The 18,376-nt window shown below is 43.2% G+C and overlaps 1 protein-coding gene across 2 annotated transcripts in view; it reads right to left on the bottom strand.

Moving 5' to 3' along the window:
• The window catches only part of NEK6 (NIMA related kinase 6), a 56,334-nt gene that overhangs the window by 16,249 nt on the left and 21,709 nt on the right, over positions 1–18,376 (bottom strand). For both annotated transcript variants that reach the window (XM_082492760.1, XM_082492761.1), the window contains 5 exons: positions 16,231–16,371; positions 14,923–14,985; positions 10,028–10,138; positions 6,404–6,512; positions 5,038–5,145 (listed from right to left, as the gene is read on the bottom strand). In XM_082492760.1, the coding sequence (XP_082348886.1) occupies positions 5,038–5,145; positions 6,404–6,512; positions 10,028–10,138; positions 14,923–14,985; positions 16,231–16,371 (532 nt within the window). The remainder of the gene's footprint in view (positions 1–5,037; positions 5,146–6,403; positions 6,513–10,027; positions 10,139–14,922; positions 14,986–16,230; positions 16,372–18,376) is intronic.

The raw sequence follows: 18,376 nt of genomic DNA, 5'->3' as shown, positions 1-18,376 counted from the left end.
ATCTCCAGAACAATTAGCTTAGCTTTAACGTGTAAGACACACTATTACATATTCCGTGAAAATACATGCAGTTGAGAAAAATATTTTAGTATGTTTTAATAATATCCGGTGGTACAAGCACAGGGAAGCAATTCTACTTGAAAATGAAAATCCACAACTCTCACCTGTCTCATCTCTCCAGATGTGCTTGTAAGTTACCAAGAAAAAATTAAAGCATTATTTAAAAATAGTCATAGTTCATCGGTATCTGTTGCTAAACGTTGGCGTTACTTGGGGGATATTTCCAACAAGAAGGCTGAGGTCTTTTCCCAGAAGGAGAATCTGGGAATTAGCTCAACTTTTGGGAATTTGCTAAAGTGAAACAGGGGTCAAAGGCACTAAAATATATTTTAAATTCCTTCAAATCTCAGCGTGAGGTACCTCTAGTAATTGTTTCAAGGTGGGGAAAAAGAAAAAAAAAAAAAAGAAAAATATTAAATTACTTTTCTTACAAAAAAGAATAGATATTTTGTACACAATATCACAGCTGTTTCTGCAAGACCTGTTGCTCTAAGCTCTCTGTTTTTTTCTTATTAGTATTTAATTACACACACAACCGTACCAAAGCTTTTGTAGATTTTTTGTTCGGTGGGGTTTTTTTGTGTTTTTTTCACATGTTGGAGTACAATATACCTGCAGCAATTGTGCAGCAATCTCTTCCTCTTCTTGCACAAATACTGTATACTACAGGCACAGACCAAAAGGCCAAAATTTCTCAAAACGCACAGAATATTGGCTGCTGAAATTTTAAGCGGATTTCTTGTGTCCATTTTTTCTTAACAAGCACTGCTTGCCGGCCCCTGGAAGGACTGTGATTTTGTTTCAGATGGCAAACTGGCTTGACAAGCAAAAGGAAAAAGAAAAAGAAAAGACAAATAGTCCATTTATAAGAGAGCTCTTCTCGTGACTGCAGTTCCTCCCTGTTCACCCTCATACCCAACACGAAACCAGAAGGGACGTGTCACACCCCACGTACTCCAGTCCGCGGCTATTTGCATGTTCTAAACTGGGAAGCTTTGATGACTTACATGCATCCCCCAAAAGGAAAATCTGCTCCAAGTTTATTCTTGTCCAAGAATAAATACTAAATCATCTGCTCCAGAACAAGACTGTTCTGTGTAAAATTGTTTTTTGGTTTTGGATGGTTTTTCTTTTCTTCTTTTCTTTTCTCTTTTTTCTTCAAAATGTAAAGCCAATCAGAAGCTTTGGATAATGTAAAATTTATTTGGCTAAAAATGGGCATTATACCATTTCACAATAAAATTATCCATTTTAATATTAACGGAAATTCTCTATATTTATTACAGCTCCTAGTAAAACAAAATCTAAAAAAGATCTAAATCTAATCTAAAAGCTAATGACTTAAATTTTCTAAGAAGCATATTAGAATAGTCTTAACTGACAAGATAATCCTCTGGATGTCCACGTCAGAGATCAACAAAATAAATAATGGACACAATCAAACGTTAAAACCAGACAATTAAAATACTCCTAGCGCCTATTAAATGTGAATGAGAGAGGCGACACCTGGAAGCACATCACACACCAGTACTATAAAATCAACCCAAACTGCGCAGTGTCACACACCCGAACTCCAGCATCCAGATGTCACTTCATTATTACTGCGTGCAAAGCCCTGGGTTAAGTACAGTCATTTTGTGCAGTGAGACAGCCTGTCAAACAGGTATCATACAGCTCCGCCAGGGAAAAAAATAACCGCACAAACGAAAGAAAGAAGGGGGGGGGAAGACTCTGAATGTAGTAAAATGCCCACATTATAAACTACAAAAGAAAAGGCTGTAAAAGTTTTTCAATAAAATAGTAAAAAAAATTAAAAATAATATTTCCTCACTTCATGCTGAATTGCACGGCCGTTCCCTTCTATGCCCCCCAATAAAATGAAGTTTCTGCGATATGTGACTCCATCTCCATTAAACTAAATCCTGAAGCTTCTGCTACAGGGGAGCTCCCATCAGGGCAGGAAGGCGGTGGGCCACCAGGTCGTAATAAGTGGTAGTACATTTCACCTTAGCTGCACTCATTACCTGTAAACCAGGGGAGTTTTCTGGAAAAGCTTCAAGCTCCTGGAAGGGCACAAAGAGCTCTCCCCGACAGAGAAGTCCTCTCACAAGCCGTGCAGGGAGATGGGAAAGCAGCAGGCGAGGTGCCACCTGGGGGATTCACCCTCCAGCCCGCGGCTAGTTCCCGGGGTTTCTCGCCCATCCCGCAATACCGCTGCCTTTCCCAACACAGCCCTGCTACTTAGTGAGACAGGAGGTGCCCACGGTTCCCCTCTCGCAGGTCTGCCCACGGAGGTTCTCCAGGGGCCGGGGCTTTCCCTGCCTCACGGTCGCCGCTGCCCCGGCGATGCTCCGCCGCTGCTCCGAGCCAGGCGCTCGCCTGCATCTCGCGAGCTGTGTATGGGCAAATCTTTCATTTTTCTTTCATTACCCCGGCATGTACTGTCACTTAATTTTTATGTATGCAATCCTTCCTGACAAATATGATCTGCTGCCTGGTAATTCGGCTGACGTTCATTCTGTTCCTTGCTCTAATTACGGCTCCCATTCCTGACACGGCAGCGGCCGCGCTGCCGCAGCCCGGTGGTATACCTGTCAGGCGGGTCATGGTACTGCCTAATGCCCTTTTATGCCAGTCTGATGCTAGTAAATACAAAGAAAGAAAAAAAAAAAATCAGATGAATATATTTGCATAAGCTGCGCGTTCAATTCATGGGTCAGCAGCCAGAGAAATGAGGGTTCAGGGCGGTTGCCGGGGCAACGCGACTACGGGAAGTGCCCGGCACCGCAGCCTGGGTACCACGCTCCCGTTTGCAGGGTGTTCATCACTCAAGGCTACTTAAACAAATGTCTTAATTAAACCAAATCCAAGATCAGTAGAATTCCTGCTGCTACAAAACCTATACGTCTGGCAAATTACCAAAAAAAAAAAAAGAAAAAGCAAGCTTCAAGTCTGTGCATTTTTTGATTGTAAAAATGTTCTTTTTACTTGGATACAAGAACCCCTGGGAGTGGTGGTGTGCCCATTCCTCCCACGACACAACGCACTGTCTCTGGTATCCCTCACTGCTACTCCTGGAGCGTTTTGCATCTTATTCACCCGTTTCCAGGATGCTGTTGATTTGAGGAAGAGCAAGGTTCATGCAGAAGAGGCTTAACTCTTCCTACATGAGCTTTCTCAATTAAGAGAGAGCAACCCTGGTAAAGGTCACAGGCTTGGCTTACATGTGCAGCCAGTTTCCAAGCCCCAATTTACTCTTATTAATATAATAAGTGCAGCAGTCAAACTAGATAAGATCATATAATTAGACATGATCATATTTTTTCCTGTTCCAATGATGCGATTGTAACTTTCTGTGAAGAGGATTTATTTTAATCTATTAAGTAGAGTGTGTATATAACCTAGGATAGCTTTTGATGCAAAGGGAAATCTCCTAATATTTTATGAAAGTAAACTGTAGAAATGCATCATTTTTTTTCTAAGCACATACAAAATAAGGCATATATCTTCCTTTCTTGTGCACTGAGAAGCCCCAGTGCTGTTGGCGAGAACTATATATTAAGTTTGTACACATGTAAGAAACAATGCAGCAAGAGTCACATTCAGTGGAGGAAACCGCACGAAGACAAATAATGAAACAAACATTGTGTGTTCCAAAATCAGCTCTGAGAGCTAAATGTAAAAGAGCTTAAATACTGCGCTAAAAACCAAAGTTCCTTCACTACTGTAATACAGAAGTTCCTCTGTGACTCAAAAAATTGAGACCCATTAATAAAAACAGAAAATCACCATCTCTCAGGAGGTTACAGACACAATTATGAAATACTTTATACTGTGATACTTAAAGAATGAACTGTATTTACTTTTTAATTAATGCTAACGGTAAAAATGAGGGAGAGAGGAACCCAGATGCTCTAAACCAGCCAACTTAATTTCAATTCCCAGAAAAATGCTGGAGGTATCATCATGCTACTTGTAAAACAGAGAAAAGAGCAAGAAACAAATCATCATCATTATGACTGGTCCACAAAACATCACGCCAAATGATACAATTTTTCTCCACGCTAAGGTAAGAGGCTTCAGAGGGAGGGAAGCGGAAGTAACAGACGTATTACAACTTCAATGTTTTACCAAACACTTATATAACTTTACTTCTCAGCAAACTCTTAAATCTGTCTAAATGAAACTACTTAATGGATGCAAAATTGGTCTGAAAAGCAGCTCGCTGTCAAAGCAGGAGGCTACTTCAAGAGAAGTCCTGCAAGACAGCCACTGGCTCTAGTTGTGTTCAACACACGCATTAACACGGGGGGGACTGTGGTGACACTACTGCCTTTGTGGGTAACACGGAGTTGGGATAAACCAAAGCACAGCACAGTACAGAATAAAAGTTCAGAGTGACCGCAAGTAGGAGACTCTGGAAACAGGGTACAATTCCGTAAGAATAAAAGCAAGGTACTACGCTTTGGCAAGAACAATTAGCTGCACCAAGAGAAGAGCAGGAAAACAACCCTGAGATATGAAAACGTGGACCTCAAAAGCCTAAGCTGAGTTTCAAGTGATGTCCCTTTTTGGGATAGATGAACCGTGAGGGCTTTTTAACACTTCCCTCGCCTCAGACGGCGGTCACAACCCCTGTTCGGGGTAAGGCTGCTGACCAGCAGCCGCTAGAAACGGTGGTGGAGTGACATTTAATTCCAGCTAGCAGAGTGCGGGCAAATAAGCCATTTAGAGGGGAAAAGTTGCATTTGTTACGTTTGCTATAAATCATGCACTTACCAGGCCGGACCTTGCAGAAAAGATATCAAGTGTAGTCTTAAAACAAAAAATACCTGTTAATTTCATATGAAGAGTGTTTAAAAGACACGTCATAGAAAACATAGCATGCGTCCACGGAACCGAGCCTCTGCCGCAGCAAGAGGACAGACCCACTCCTTTTGAAGACCACGGCTGACAGCTGTACAAGTACCGTCTTACCTAAGGAATGTGCTGCAGTGGTTTTAGAACTGAAAAACCGGCCTAATCCAAGATCTCCCAGCTTCACCACCCCTGTGGCTGTTATAAACACGTTGGCTGGTTTTATGTCTGCAAGTAGAAAAAGGTAAAAGGTCAAAGCCACGAAAGGGTATTTGGTTCTAATACTGCGATAGAAACATAGCCCGGAGCGCTCTCTGTACAAAAGAGGTTCCAGGAGCACCGTGTTTCTTTATAGCTTTGATAGGCTGCATCTTCCAAGACTTCAAGCTCTGCACACACACAAAAATCAGAGTACGCTGCCCAGCACACGAGAAATACCGATGAGGGAAAATGTAGGAAACAGCACAACAGAATAGAGGCAACCTCTTCAGCTGCCGGAAATCAAAGAAATAAGTCTGCTGCTCTTCCGAAAGGATTGCTTTCTGCAGGAAACTGTTCTGCCCGCCATGGTCCCCTCACACCAAGGGCAAATTATTGTCCCGCATATACATAAATTCTGGGCTCTATACAGCCCAGTTTGCTCGTGGTGTGTAGAAATTACTGGAGCCGCAGTCTCCCAGGCAGCCACCTCAGGGCCGTTAGCGAGGCGCCTCCCTCACGCTAAAGCAGCCTAAACGTGCCAGGCTCCGAATTTCAGCCACCGGTGACAGACCTAATTGGGGTACAACTGAAAAACTGCATCGGGGGATGTGTGGAGGAGCAAAAATGATATCACATTGCTGAAAAAAACCAAATACATAGTGAAGAATTCACTACTTCAAAGGATAAAGGAACTAACGGCAGCAGAGAGCGGTTCTGGTGCCTTTGGGGATATTTGCATTTCCCGGGTCAAGTCCTTCACAAAACATTTCATTTACACTGAAAGAAGCCACATAATTTTTGGACAGAGCTCAAAGTTACGAAGAGTTCTAAGAAAAGAGATTCGAAAATAATTAATGAAAATGAAGAACAGGTTACGAGAGCGTGAGACGTATTTGTATTAATATTTCAGAAAAGCTCGCAAGACAAAAACTCTTCTAAGCTCTCTAAGGTCACAGCTAATGTAATGAAGACTATTTCTTAGAGTTCACTGTATCCAGTAGTCTCAGCGTTTTACTTCTGACACTCTTCTAATGGCAAGTTTGACACTTCTACTTAATATCAGTGTCTGGAATACAAAGCAGCTCATCTTCCTAATACCACACTCACTTCGGACTGAATCCTTTAACAATGAGGCAAAGAGACAGAAGGAGAAATCCATCTTGCAAGCTCCAGCCTCTCTAAACATGCATTGGCTGAACATCAGCATAATTGTTTTTGAATGTAGGCACTTACTAATTGGAACATTATATTATTATTCAGTGAAAAGAGACTGAATTAATGTTACCTCTGTGCATCACCCTGCGGGAGTGCATGTGTTCAACTGCACTGCATAACTGCACAAAATATTTCCACACCGTCCTTTCCGGGATTAACCGTTTCTGCTTTTTAAAATACTGTGGGAGAAAATAAATAAAAGATCAGTGAAAAAGGAACATATTTGACTCGTTCCTGGACTCATGTTAGTCAGCTGCAGGTTGCTCACTCTTCCACATCTGCAGCAGCACGACTTTTCTTCTGATTAGCTTTTAACTCCTTCTCTCTGTATGTAAACTTCAGTGCAGTTCACTAATTAACAACTATTATGAAAAATACGCTTAAATAGGTTTGACATTTTTGAATGGACACCGATTATAATTAGCATTAATCTCCTTAATTACCTTGCAAAACATATTTAATGCCTCAAAACAACAAATGTCTCAAACATTTTGCCTTAAGTAACAAAAGATCATTAAAAAAATATCTTGTAAACATTGGTTATTGTACAGTCTATTAACAACAATAAGCTAATCGGCTTCCCCTTTTTAAAAGCTGGCCGGAGCACCAGTACAGTACCCATGTTTCCTCTGTGATCGGGTAGGATAATATGTTCTATTTCATGCATAATAGGAATACTAAATTAACTGAATTCTCTCCAGTGAGACAGAAAGACACTACAGATCAAGAGACACAGATCTGGAAAAAGACCGTTTTGTGCGCATTTATGCAGCGCCAAGCGCAGCCCAGTCTGGAGCCCATGGAGCTCTCGGTGCTAATAGCTCTCAAATAAAATAGTCGTAAGCATAATGCACAAGATAGGAAGGAGTGCGGCACGGTGATGGTTCTCTGGAATACCAAGGTCGTCTTCCCGAGCAACTTATTACGGGAATAAATAACGAGTGGCACACGTCGGTGAAGGCTAAACTTTATCTATCTTCAACTACTCTTTCCATTTCAGAAATGCACAACAGCCACGTGCATCACGCGCAAAGCCTCCTCCCAGGCATCCCAAAATCACACTACTTCAGGCTATTGGTCCCTAACTTCTCATCGCTCCTTCCTGTGCTAGATACCGAGCCAGCTCTCCACCCAGAGCATTAACAAAATACACTTACAATACGCTTCCAGAGGGTTAAGATTTATCCCCATCCTTTGATACACAAGGTGCCGTGGGATAGCGACTCTGAAGCGCCGTACACCCTTCCAGCACACTACAACGGCGCTGCTTCTGCATCGCACCCCTGAGAATTCCCATCAGCAGCATGCAAGAGCAAGAATGGAGGGAGGGAACTGGTTGTTGCCCCCTTCTGTATCGTGTGCTTTCTGCTCTCAGTACAGACATCTGATGTCCGTTGTCACATTTTGTATTTTATGTGAAATGCTGTTACCGGTTCGTGTTTGACTCGAGTAATGGCAAATTTCCTTTTGCAGATCAGCTGTGAAGGGGCACGACCGTGCAATTCCCCAGGCAGCAAATCTGACAGATTGCAACAGTTTCAAACCAAAACTTGATAGAGAGCACAGAGGAATTGCAGAGGGTGAGGGATAAAGTGTTATATACACGATAAAATTATTTAATTCTCATTAAAGTATTTAAGAGTGGATATGCAAGACCACAAGTGATAATTTTCTAAATGTCATGTCCAATAAGATTCGCCTGACATTTACAAGAAAGTCCCAACTCTCAGCGGGTTATCCTGCAGCACTCTCTTACATCAGCTTTACATAGCTCATAAATAATGCAGGCACCAGGGGCGTGACAAAGACAGTCCCTGTTTTTATCGCTCTCGCACCTTCAGAGTGTTGTTACTGCTGTTCCTACCGCCTCGCCGAAACCGAAAATCCTCACCATAAGCTTAAATTCCCACGGGACGGGTGGGGTGCGGGGGTGACAGAGGGGCAGGCAGGCAAACTCCGCTTCTGCGGTTCAAGCTGTATTTAGGAGGAGACTCTTGTTCCCTCTTGGTTTTGTTTTGTTTTTGTGTTGGTTTTTTTTTTTTTTCTCTATTAATAAAAAATGGAATTCCAAGATTTGCACCAATGGAAAAGCATCATTTATATGACCTTGAAAAAACCTACTGCATCTTCTTCGTGCCTGCAATAAACACGTGGGAAAACAGCCCAGACGGGGGAGCGCTGGCAGAAAGAACGGTAGTTACAGCGCTGTTCACGTTATCAACCTAAGAATCTACAAATTATATTTTGGAAAATGTAACTCCCATTTATAATGACATAAAAAGTAATTTGAAAAAATTAAATAACCAACTTTGATAGATAAATGAACATATTTATCACTAGGGAATGTTTTAAACTAAAAGCTGTAAATGAAAAAAAACGACAAATATTTTAGATTTTATATGATGACATCTCACAATTATGTCGGTAAAACCTTTTGTAAGGTAAGAGTGAAAAACCCAAGTAAAACACCCCAGGACGATCACAGCCTTAACTCCTGCTCCCACAGTCCTCACCTTTTCTCCCACCTTTAACCGCAACTACAAAAAAGCCTGAGATAAACGTCAAGTTTCCCAGGATCTGCTGGGAAAAGGGTAAAACATGCAAGACGCCCCTCCCCAGGCGCTCTCCCCCGCAGAAGGACGAGCTCCGTCTCCACAGCCCTCGGTGCGCGCCCCAGACCCCGCCGGCGGCGGCTGCAGGCGGTGCCCGGCTCCGGCGCGAGGCGATGGCACCCGCTCACGCGCGCGGCTTCGGTCACCCCCGGCTCAGACCCGACCATCGCTCCCGCGGAGCAAGGCTGTGTCTGGAATTTTGGGGCTCTCCCCAGGAGGGGCTCTGCCCACTGCCTGCTCCCGGCTCGCTCGCCCGGGGAGACCCTCCTGTGAGATGGAGCAGATTTTCATGGATACTGTAAATTTAGCCACCGACTATGGACTAAATGGATAACTTGTTTGACAGCCTTTGGCCTAGTGCCTCATGGCTCTGCTGGCAAAGAAAACAAATCTGTTAATAAGATATTTTAACTGTGACAACAAGGAGGAGAAGAACTTTCCAAACATTCATTTATGGTAATTACAGAATAATGATGGCAAAAAAACAGGTAAAACACGGAGAGAAGGTTGAGAGTGCTAACAAACATGATATAACACATCTGTTCTCACAAGGGATGTATGTCTAAAGATTAACATGTCAAAGAAAATATAAAAGCAGGTGGTAACAGCTTAACTAAAGCTGGTTTGCAGCAATACAAGTATTCCTAAGAGCAACATAAGAGGAGAACAAGTACTTGAAACATTTTCTCAAACCCAAATCCCCATTGCAAAGAAAGTCAATACACTTTCTTGAATGTCTTCCGAGTGGCAGACAGGCTACGTGAATAGTGAATCTAACAATAATTAAATGTCCCCATCAATCACAGACGGGATAAATCAACCGTGCGAATACCACACGCGTCCCACCAAACCGTAGCGAGGCTTGCGGCCTTCCGAAGCAGCGCCCAGAAGCAAGAGGCACGGCCTGGCGTATTTAAAATGCCACCAGACACTTTGGGTTAGGCTCTGGCAGCACCCTGTGGGCGTGCAAAACCGCAACGGGAGAATAAAAGTGCTTCTAGCACCGACGTGCTTACCCCCACCGCCCCGCGCCTCTGCCTAATCCTGAACGATTGTAGCACCTCGAACTGACACGTCCTTACCTTAATCATCTGAGAGAGATCACCAGCGTCAGCCAGTTCCAGGACAATGTTAAGTTCATTATCTTCAATAAAAGAATCCAAATACTTAATTATATTGGGGTGGTTCAGTTGCTGCGGACAGAGGGAATGCAAGAAGAAAATTTTTAACACTGTAGTAACAACAACTCCAAGGTACGATACCTGTACTGGTTTTGTAATCAGGGGCAAAACACTTCATAATGGGTGCAGCTACAAACCGTGCTCTGGGTTATTATAGACAAAAACCCTGTAAGAAATATAATTTATCGCAAGCACAGCAAAATAAAATTATCTTGCGTAAAGGGTGAAACCGCCTTTAAATATTTTCTGAGTTTACAACAGAAAAGGCTGTCTTGAAAGAAACTTTAAACAATAACTGATTTTTCCCCCATTCAACAAAAACAAAAACCCCAGCTGTTGATTACAGTACTCCCGGAGACCTCTTGGCCCCTTAGAATGAGAACAGAATTCAATTACAACTTTGATGGAAGAAAATAAAGCACAAGTTGCATACATCAGTCTGTTTTTCTAATTATTTATGTTTGCATCTTCACTAGTTTTTTCATTTCAGTATAGTTTTTTCTTATAATCACAACTGGCATTTTAATATTTTATGTCCGAATTCTTAAAGTGTAAAGCCGTAATTGCTTAGAAGATAATGTAGTATCTGGATCTCTCTATTCACTCTCTCATGCTCATTGTGCATTAGATTATCTTTCTTGCGGTAAATTTAGAAACTCCTAAAGTGAGCATTTCATCTACTAAACAGCTGTGACTCAACCTGTCTATTCCAGGGGTTACAGAGTCAAAGGAAACACTGTTATGGTCCATCACGCTAATCACCCCTCTCTGCATGCGCGTTAGCGGGCAGATTCTCCCGGGCAATGCCTCGCCACCAGCGCGCGTTAGCGTTAATGGGATCCATGTGCAGGCATCGGGACAAGAACAGTCCCGCAAGACCAGGCCTTAAATAAGTAAATATCACAGCCCACCACTTCTGTTGCAATTTCTTTTAAATGTCTCCTCTCAGGTACCTTCGTCAAAGACCAACTTCCACCCAAAAAAGCATCAACATCGCAGGCAGAACAGCCCGCGGCAGCCGACGCGCAGCAGGGAGCCCCCCCCCCCCCCCCCCCCCAACAGCACACCCACCGCCTGCGCACCGCGTCTGCTCCTGCCGACACCGTTGGGCCGATCCCACCGCATCGGGAAGTTCAAGCCGTCGAAGAAGCCTCTTTCCAAACCTCGGCAGCACGTGCCAGTGAAACACAACGTCACGCTATGGCAGGTGAACAGGGAGCGAAGGCTGCACGCCGCTGGCGGGGTGTAACAAACCCCAACTTCCTCAGAGTCAAGCACCGCTTAACCGACACAAGGGTGGTAAATGTACTCTTGTGAGGGAGTGCGTACACCCCGTCTACTGATGGTTTGTATTGATCTCAAGAAGCTCATTAGATCTAAAGAGTGATGCTGCTTCTGTTACGATGAAGTTGTGCAAGATTCAAAGCAAACACACGCAACGCCCACGCCGCCACGCGGACGCCCGAGGGAGCTGCTTCGCAGAGCGGACGGCGAGGGCTCCCGCTGCCGCGGCGGGGCGGAGGGCCGAGCGCTGGAGAGGGAGCCCTGCCAGGCTGGCCTCCACGGCAGACTGCCCCGCACCGCGGTGAGGTGCGAATGCGGATGAGTATGTTTTTCCTACGATTTATTTCACCCACCTTTCAACTCCGTTTTCACGGCACAGCCAGGTAGACCACTCTGGATAAGCCAAACCTCCCTTTTGTCAACCTTATTTTAAATAAATACATTGACTCTGGGGTTATTTTTATAACTATCGTATTCGTCTGCGGCATGGAAAAGACTATCTGAAATCTCTTTTGTCAGAAGGAAAGTATATTCACTCTCACAAATCCTTAAATGCACAGAAGATTACAAACGCTTTATCTTGGGTTAATGACGTTCCCTATTTCTTTAATGCATCCTAAAAGTTCGATGGCAGTTAATGCCTGATGCGTATGCACGGCAGCACTGCCAGCCAGGGGCACGCGGAAGGGTAAGCCACCTCTAAATGAGGCGCTGTGGGTGCTGGCAGCCCAAATGCCGATTACAGCCACATTACAGAGCTGCTTTACCTACACCCTTCAGCCAGAATTACACTGGAAGCAACATACAATTTTGTCTGGCTTCTGTTAAATTTTGAATAATTATAATTTATTTAGAAATCACAAAAACCCCCACATTTGTTTCCACGGTCACACAGAAGTCTTTGAACAAAAAAGACAAAGTATTATTTTGACAGGGATGGACTACGGCAAGTTTGCGCAACCCCTTCACAAATTCCTCAATGGTCTACGTTAGAAATAAAAACGGAAAGCAAAGCTCTTACAGCAAGTCGTTCTAGTAATAGTGTATAAATACTTCATACTAGACACCAGTTTAAAAGTAGCCAGAAAGTTTTAAAAATATGAATATTCCATATTACACGGCCAGACACTAAACACAACTGCAAGGCGGACATTTACTTCACATCAACAGTGATGAAAAAAAGTTAAATCGAGCAAGATTTAAACAGACTCTGAAATACTGTGCTGAATAGGTCCTTACACCCTTCACACACTTGCTAAACACAAGAACAACTATCTTAATTGATAAATTTAGGAAGAGGAAGGTATTTTAGCTTTTAGTATAATGACACTAAAAGTGCTGAAATTAAAATTATTGTAAATAAGTCATTCAAGAAAAACACACCTGTCCTACTTTCCTGAAGCTGCTCACACACTATTCTAAAGGAAACCAAAACGTGAAAAGCTCACAAGAAACTCCATGAAATTCTGTGAAACGCCGTCCAGAGATCGCGCGTACTCTGTGGCGAGAACTAAAGCCTCACTGCCAAACCTTCTTCCTACTTCCAAGCAGGGACCGCGCTGCCGACAGTCACACCTCCCGCCCGGCCTGAGAAGGGACCCGCGTCCCTTCTGATGCCGCAGCTCTGACGTTCCGAAACACGACTTCAGGACTGTCCCAGCACACCCACATACAGACCTCCGGCTATTTCTAGGTGGCTGTGCGAGCAGGCAGCACGGCAGCGACCAACTAGCAAAAGATGAGTCGCAGATATATTGATTTGACAGGTTATTTGTCTTCGGGCACAGAACGACGTGTGTGCCAGCTGCCGAGGCTGCCACAGCACCCTCCCCTGCCCCGGCCAAACCCCGAGGACGTGCCCGGCCGCCCGCGGGGAGCAGCCTGTGCCCGTGCCCGGTCAGCGGCCACCAGAAGAGCGTGCTCGGCTCCACAGCCCGCAATTTCAACTTTCAGTATTTTTTACTTATCATCTGCTGATCTCAGAAGCTGAGCTACACGCATCTTGGATAAAATTCAATGGATTTTGTCGGCTCTGACTTCAAAACTCGTAGCCATTTGAAGGAAGCGAACTATCGGCAATATTCAGAAATATATCCCCTTCGCATCTGTAACACAACGGGACTGATCAAACTGACTTTTTAACATACTCAGACTTCAGATTCCTTGGATGGTGCTACAGAACTGCCCAAGCAGGAAGATTTGTTGACATTCAACACTAAATAATAATTAAACTACCAGCACAGTAATGTTTTGCATAATAAACAGCATATTAGTATGTTTCTGTAGAAACATTCAGCAAGTATTCCTGCTCCTCCCTTTACCCCAACTAAATGAATTTACCAGAATGTTTCCTAGTCTTCTGTAAAATATTGTGCAAAACAATCCAATTTGATCAACCCTGTTTAGCCGAACGTGTTGGACGCGCTGCCACAGCTCGGCCGCTGCTGCAGCCCGGGCTGGTACCCGGCGTCGCGGTGAGCTTTGCACAGGAAGATCAGTCGCCCCCGGTCAGCCCCCAGCGGCGGGCGGGAGCTGACCTTCCACAGTCCCCTCTCATCCTCGGTATTTTAGTGTCATTTTCCTCTAATATATTTGCACATTCTGCTCTGAATAAATCCTGTGCAAGTTCATGACATCTTCCATAACGATAAAACTGCTTACGTTACCTAGAACCCCAAACCATCGCCAACTCTCTTTCTGATTGTTGAAGTTGGCATTATTTTTCACCATAACTGTTAAGCAACTGGATCGCATTCACTCAAACTGCTGTCGTCTTGGTTATCCCGTATGCCTTCCCTACAGTCTAGCAGACACAAGTTTTGTCTATAACTGCAGGAATACACATCAACAATTTAAATAGAAATACCTAAAATCACATTTACAAAATGAATTATTTAATACTTTAAAAATTAAATTTGACTAGCTAAACAAAATTTTAGGCTTCTACAATCTGTTGCATTTACTCAAAATAGACATCTAAAGTGCAATGCATGTATATTCTCTACCAACATTTTGAAAGAAATTACTGAGACAGAAAGAAATCACTAGTTGGTTTAATCGCTTAAAAAACACTCTGGTTTCAGAGCCTTTATCTAAACTACCATTTTTCATATGTGATATGTATACACACACATACACACCATGCACACGCAAAACTGTTTTCCCATTCAGCTAGTTCATGAGTCAGTTTATTTTAAAGTGACAAACAAATCAAAACACATAAAGGGCAGAATTTACGTGCCTCTCTGAAAGAGGAGCACTTGTGGGGTTTTATGACAGAAAGATTTTTAATAGATTCCTTAGACTATAGGCAGAAAACTCAATAAAATTAAGCTTTAAGACAAACTCTTGCATCATGTAGGCATTCTGGCAAAAGAAAGCATGGTCTGTTGAGATCATTGGGTGCTCTATAAGCTCTATTTGCCATAAAAGGCAAATGACTGTTGCCAACCTGAAAACAATTTTTTTTTTTTTTCAAAACAAAAACCAGAAGTCATTGTAAAAATCCTTACCTTCAAGAGGTCAATTTCTTTAATGCAATCTTGCCTAGCCTTGGCATCCATCATTTCAAATATCTTCAAAGACAAAAAGCATAGAAGATGAAAATGAGACAACAACAACAAAGAATTTTATATTTTAACAAGAAATTGGTTTTTCCTCCCCCAATCTGTATCTGCTCTATCGTAATGAGTGTGCACACAAACCCCAGATCAAAGAAAGATCGATGTTTTCTTTATTTTGAAATCACTAAAGAGCTAGCAATAGTGTAAAAGTAATTTTAGAACCTGTAGGCAATATTCTAAGCAGCACAAAAAAGAAAGATACTAGTTTGTGAATTTGCTGTCGTGATTTTCAAAACAGTTACTATTGATTTCACACAGTAAATAAAAGATAAAATGTTTACTTTTTTCTTTTAAACAGGTATAGCTTCCCCTGATTTCTCTGTAATAATTAACAATAATATTGAGCATTAATATTCATTCCGTAATAATCACAGTAAGCTACTAGAAACAAGAGTTTAAAGCATCTGTTGAAGGATTAAAGGCAAATTTCTTCAAACAAAACGCTGTTCTGAGCACTGCACAATACTTTAAGCCAAATCACAGATCTATACTGCTTGCATGAAAGTTTTTCAGAAATTCTTCTAAAACTCCACAGCAAACACAGGCGTTTTTCCCTTTCATGCTCTTGTCTTCTCCCAATTCACCCGTGTCGCGAGGGCAGTCCCCGAGCTGGATGACTATGGCCATTAAGGCCTTGTTCTTTCACATTTAGTAATAATTTAGTGAACCCTTTCTATAAAGGAAAAAGTGAAATTAAAAATAAATATGAAATTGCGCTACTGCTACATAAATCTGATTTGGAAACATAAACCCCCTCCAAGACGAGGAGGGATACAGACCCCACAGTGCGGCACAAAACGGACAGGGTCCCGCGCGGGATCCCGGGCTGCACGGAGCAGAGACCACAGAGGACGAGGCGCGGGGCGGGCAGGACCCCAGCGGGGCCGCTGAGACTCTTACAGCCAGATGTAAACTCAGCACCACGGAACTAACCTCACCTCATCACGACTTGTACAACTGCTTTGAGACCATCAGAAGCACTATTCTTTATTCCTTATCTTGAAGTAATAAAGTAAAACAACCCCCAAACACCCCAGTTCTCAAATCTTAAACTCTCAATTTATAAACCATTTTATTGCATTATTACTGCTGACAAAAGAACACTGAAAGAGGTAAACGATGAAAGGAATCTGCGTAGACACTTAAAACATCCCATTCCACTTGCAAAGTAGTAAGACTTTGAACTTAAATGCTCACCTGAACTTTCTTTAATGCCACAGGTTTTCTGTCCAGAAGACAAGTTGCTTTGTAAACTTCGCTGAATTGTCCTCGTCCAATCTTTTTCTCTATCTGAAAATCTGCTAACGTGCAGCGATACGGGTACGATGTTAAATGTCTCTGTTCAAGTCAAAAGAAATTAAATCAATTAACTAGAAAAAGTGATGCAAAAATATGAGCTTGCACTCCCAATCTGTCTTCTTTACGACGGCAAACTAGTGGTTTCTATGACTAATCATATTCAGAAGGATAAATTCCTCACAGTAAGGATTGCCCAGCAAGAAAGACAAAGAAATTTGGTGTTGATTTGGTGTACAATGGACAGCGCAGTGGTCTGGCTTTCCTATTCCCCCCTTCAATCGTCTTTATCCACCGCAGACAGCCCCGTACCAGAGCAGTCGCAACAGAGAAGCGCCGCACACAGCCGCAAGCACACACACCCCTACCGGCAGAGACGTGAATAAAAATACTAACCAAACCAAAGCATAAAACTAGTAACAGCTACCGAAAATGTACAGAACAGAGTTAAGATAGCCAAATGCACGCAGCCTCTTGCTCTCGTTTCTGATGGTCAAGAATTTAATCCAGGCTGATCAGTCTATAGATAATTCTGACCGCAAATGCATTAACTCCTGGTAAATGTATTGGTAACATAGGCTGAATTAAGTTAAATGACTTTTATAAAAAGGAAACAAAGTCCTGCCTTCCGCGTAAGTAACTAATTAGTCCCAAACTACCGTCTCCCTCGTTACAAACCCTCTTCATCAACTTCGCCTGCCGGTGTCACCTGAGAGACGCGGATGCTGCTTCTGAGCAGCCTCAGGTAAACACCCACCGGGGCAGGTCGGCACAGCGGAACGAGGACTACCGACCCCACGGACTAGGAACTGCTCCCCAGAGCCATTCTGGTCTCTTCTGTAATTAACGCGACCACTAACCAATGTTTAAAAAGAAATTATGAAAATTAATTACTTAAAGTTGCCATGCACAGCCAAGCGGAGTGTTTTTAAGTATCCTGAGTCATTTCAGAGTTCCCAAAAAGCAATTAGAGAAGTTTACCAGGGACGCAGCCGTCCTTACAGCCGAACCCTGAGCAGACAGCCCCAGCAGGAGTGTTCCCGCGCAGCCCAGCAGGGCCGGACGCGTTAACCCGACTACTGCTACCACTGCCCTTCCCGAACAGGGGGCTGGAGCCAAGATTTAAAACGCAGGTAACGCTTTCAGTCCGGCATCTCTCGCCAGCACTACACACGAGGCTGCGTGGGGATCTCTTACAGTGTGTATTTATTTTGATGAGTAAGTAAGTTTGGACTTTTCTTTGCAACAGAAGTAAAAACAACTACTATTCAACAGACAATAAAAAGTATCAGTCAGACATTTGAAAAAGCTTCCAGATTTCAAGGTGTCTGTGCAACTCCGAGCTACAATCACAGTTCTTTGGCAGAGTTTTTGTAAACAAAGTTGTAAAATTCAGTGTTTTTAAGAAAACTCACCAATAAAGTCCCCTAAATAATCATTTTGGACCCACAAACTGCATCAATCAACCAAGAAAAGCTATTTTGAAAACTGTCACCTTTACAGCACCTTTACCACAAGAAACGCAGGAGAAATCCCCGCAAGGAAAGCTACTCTACCGCGGGCATACTCAAGCAAAATGATAATGTTTTATAAACGCTGATGATCCGGAGATGCAGATAGAAACCACAAACCAGACGGTGAAAAGACTATCAGGTCTTTCTGCTGTCATCCTCCCCCTCGGCCCTGGCAGCGGCTGGAGCCCGTCCCCCACGTCCGCACCCCGGCCCTGGGTCAGCCCCTGAGAACTTACCGCCGGTGAAGCTCCGCAGTCACGAAAAGAGAGGACTGGTGCTAAACTGAAAAGCTTAAGACGGTTATGAACTCCAGAGAAGACAAAAAAGCAATACCGTAACGTCCAGCCAATGCCTGCTAATTCACGCAGGCCCATAACCGGAGGTTTAACTCCAGCCACCACCATCATCAGCTTTCTCAGTCTAAGTTCCCTAAAAGAGCAAGCACACTCCTTTTCAGTTGAAAGGGCACTTCGAGTAATTATTTTTGAAGTGCCAAGGCCACAGGTAAGTTTTTCTATCTGTCACCATGAGCA

The sequence above is a fragment of the Vanellus vanellus genome (assembly GCF_965231255.1).
Source record: "Vanellus vanellus genome assembly, chromosome: 18".
NCBI lineage: Eukaryota > Metazoa > Chordata > Aves > Charadriiformes > Charadriidae > Vanellus > Vanellus vanellus.
The sequence above is the reverse complement of the archived record's forward strand: the minus strand, read 5'-3'. Positions and strand labels throughout refer to the sequence as shown.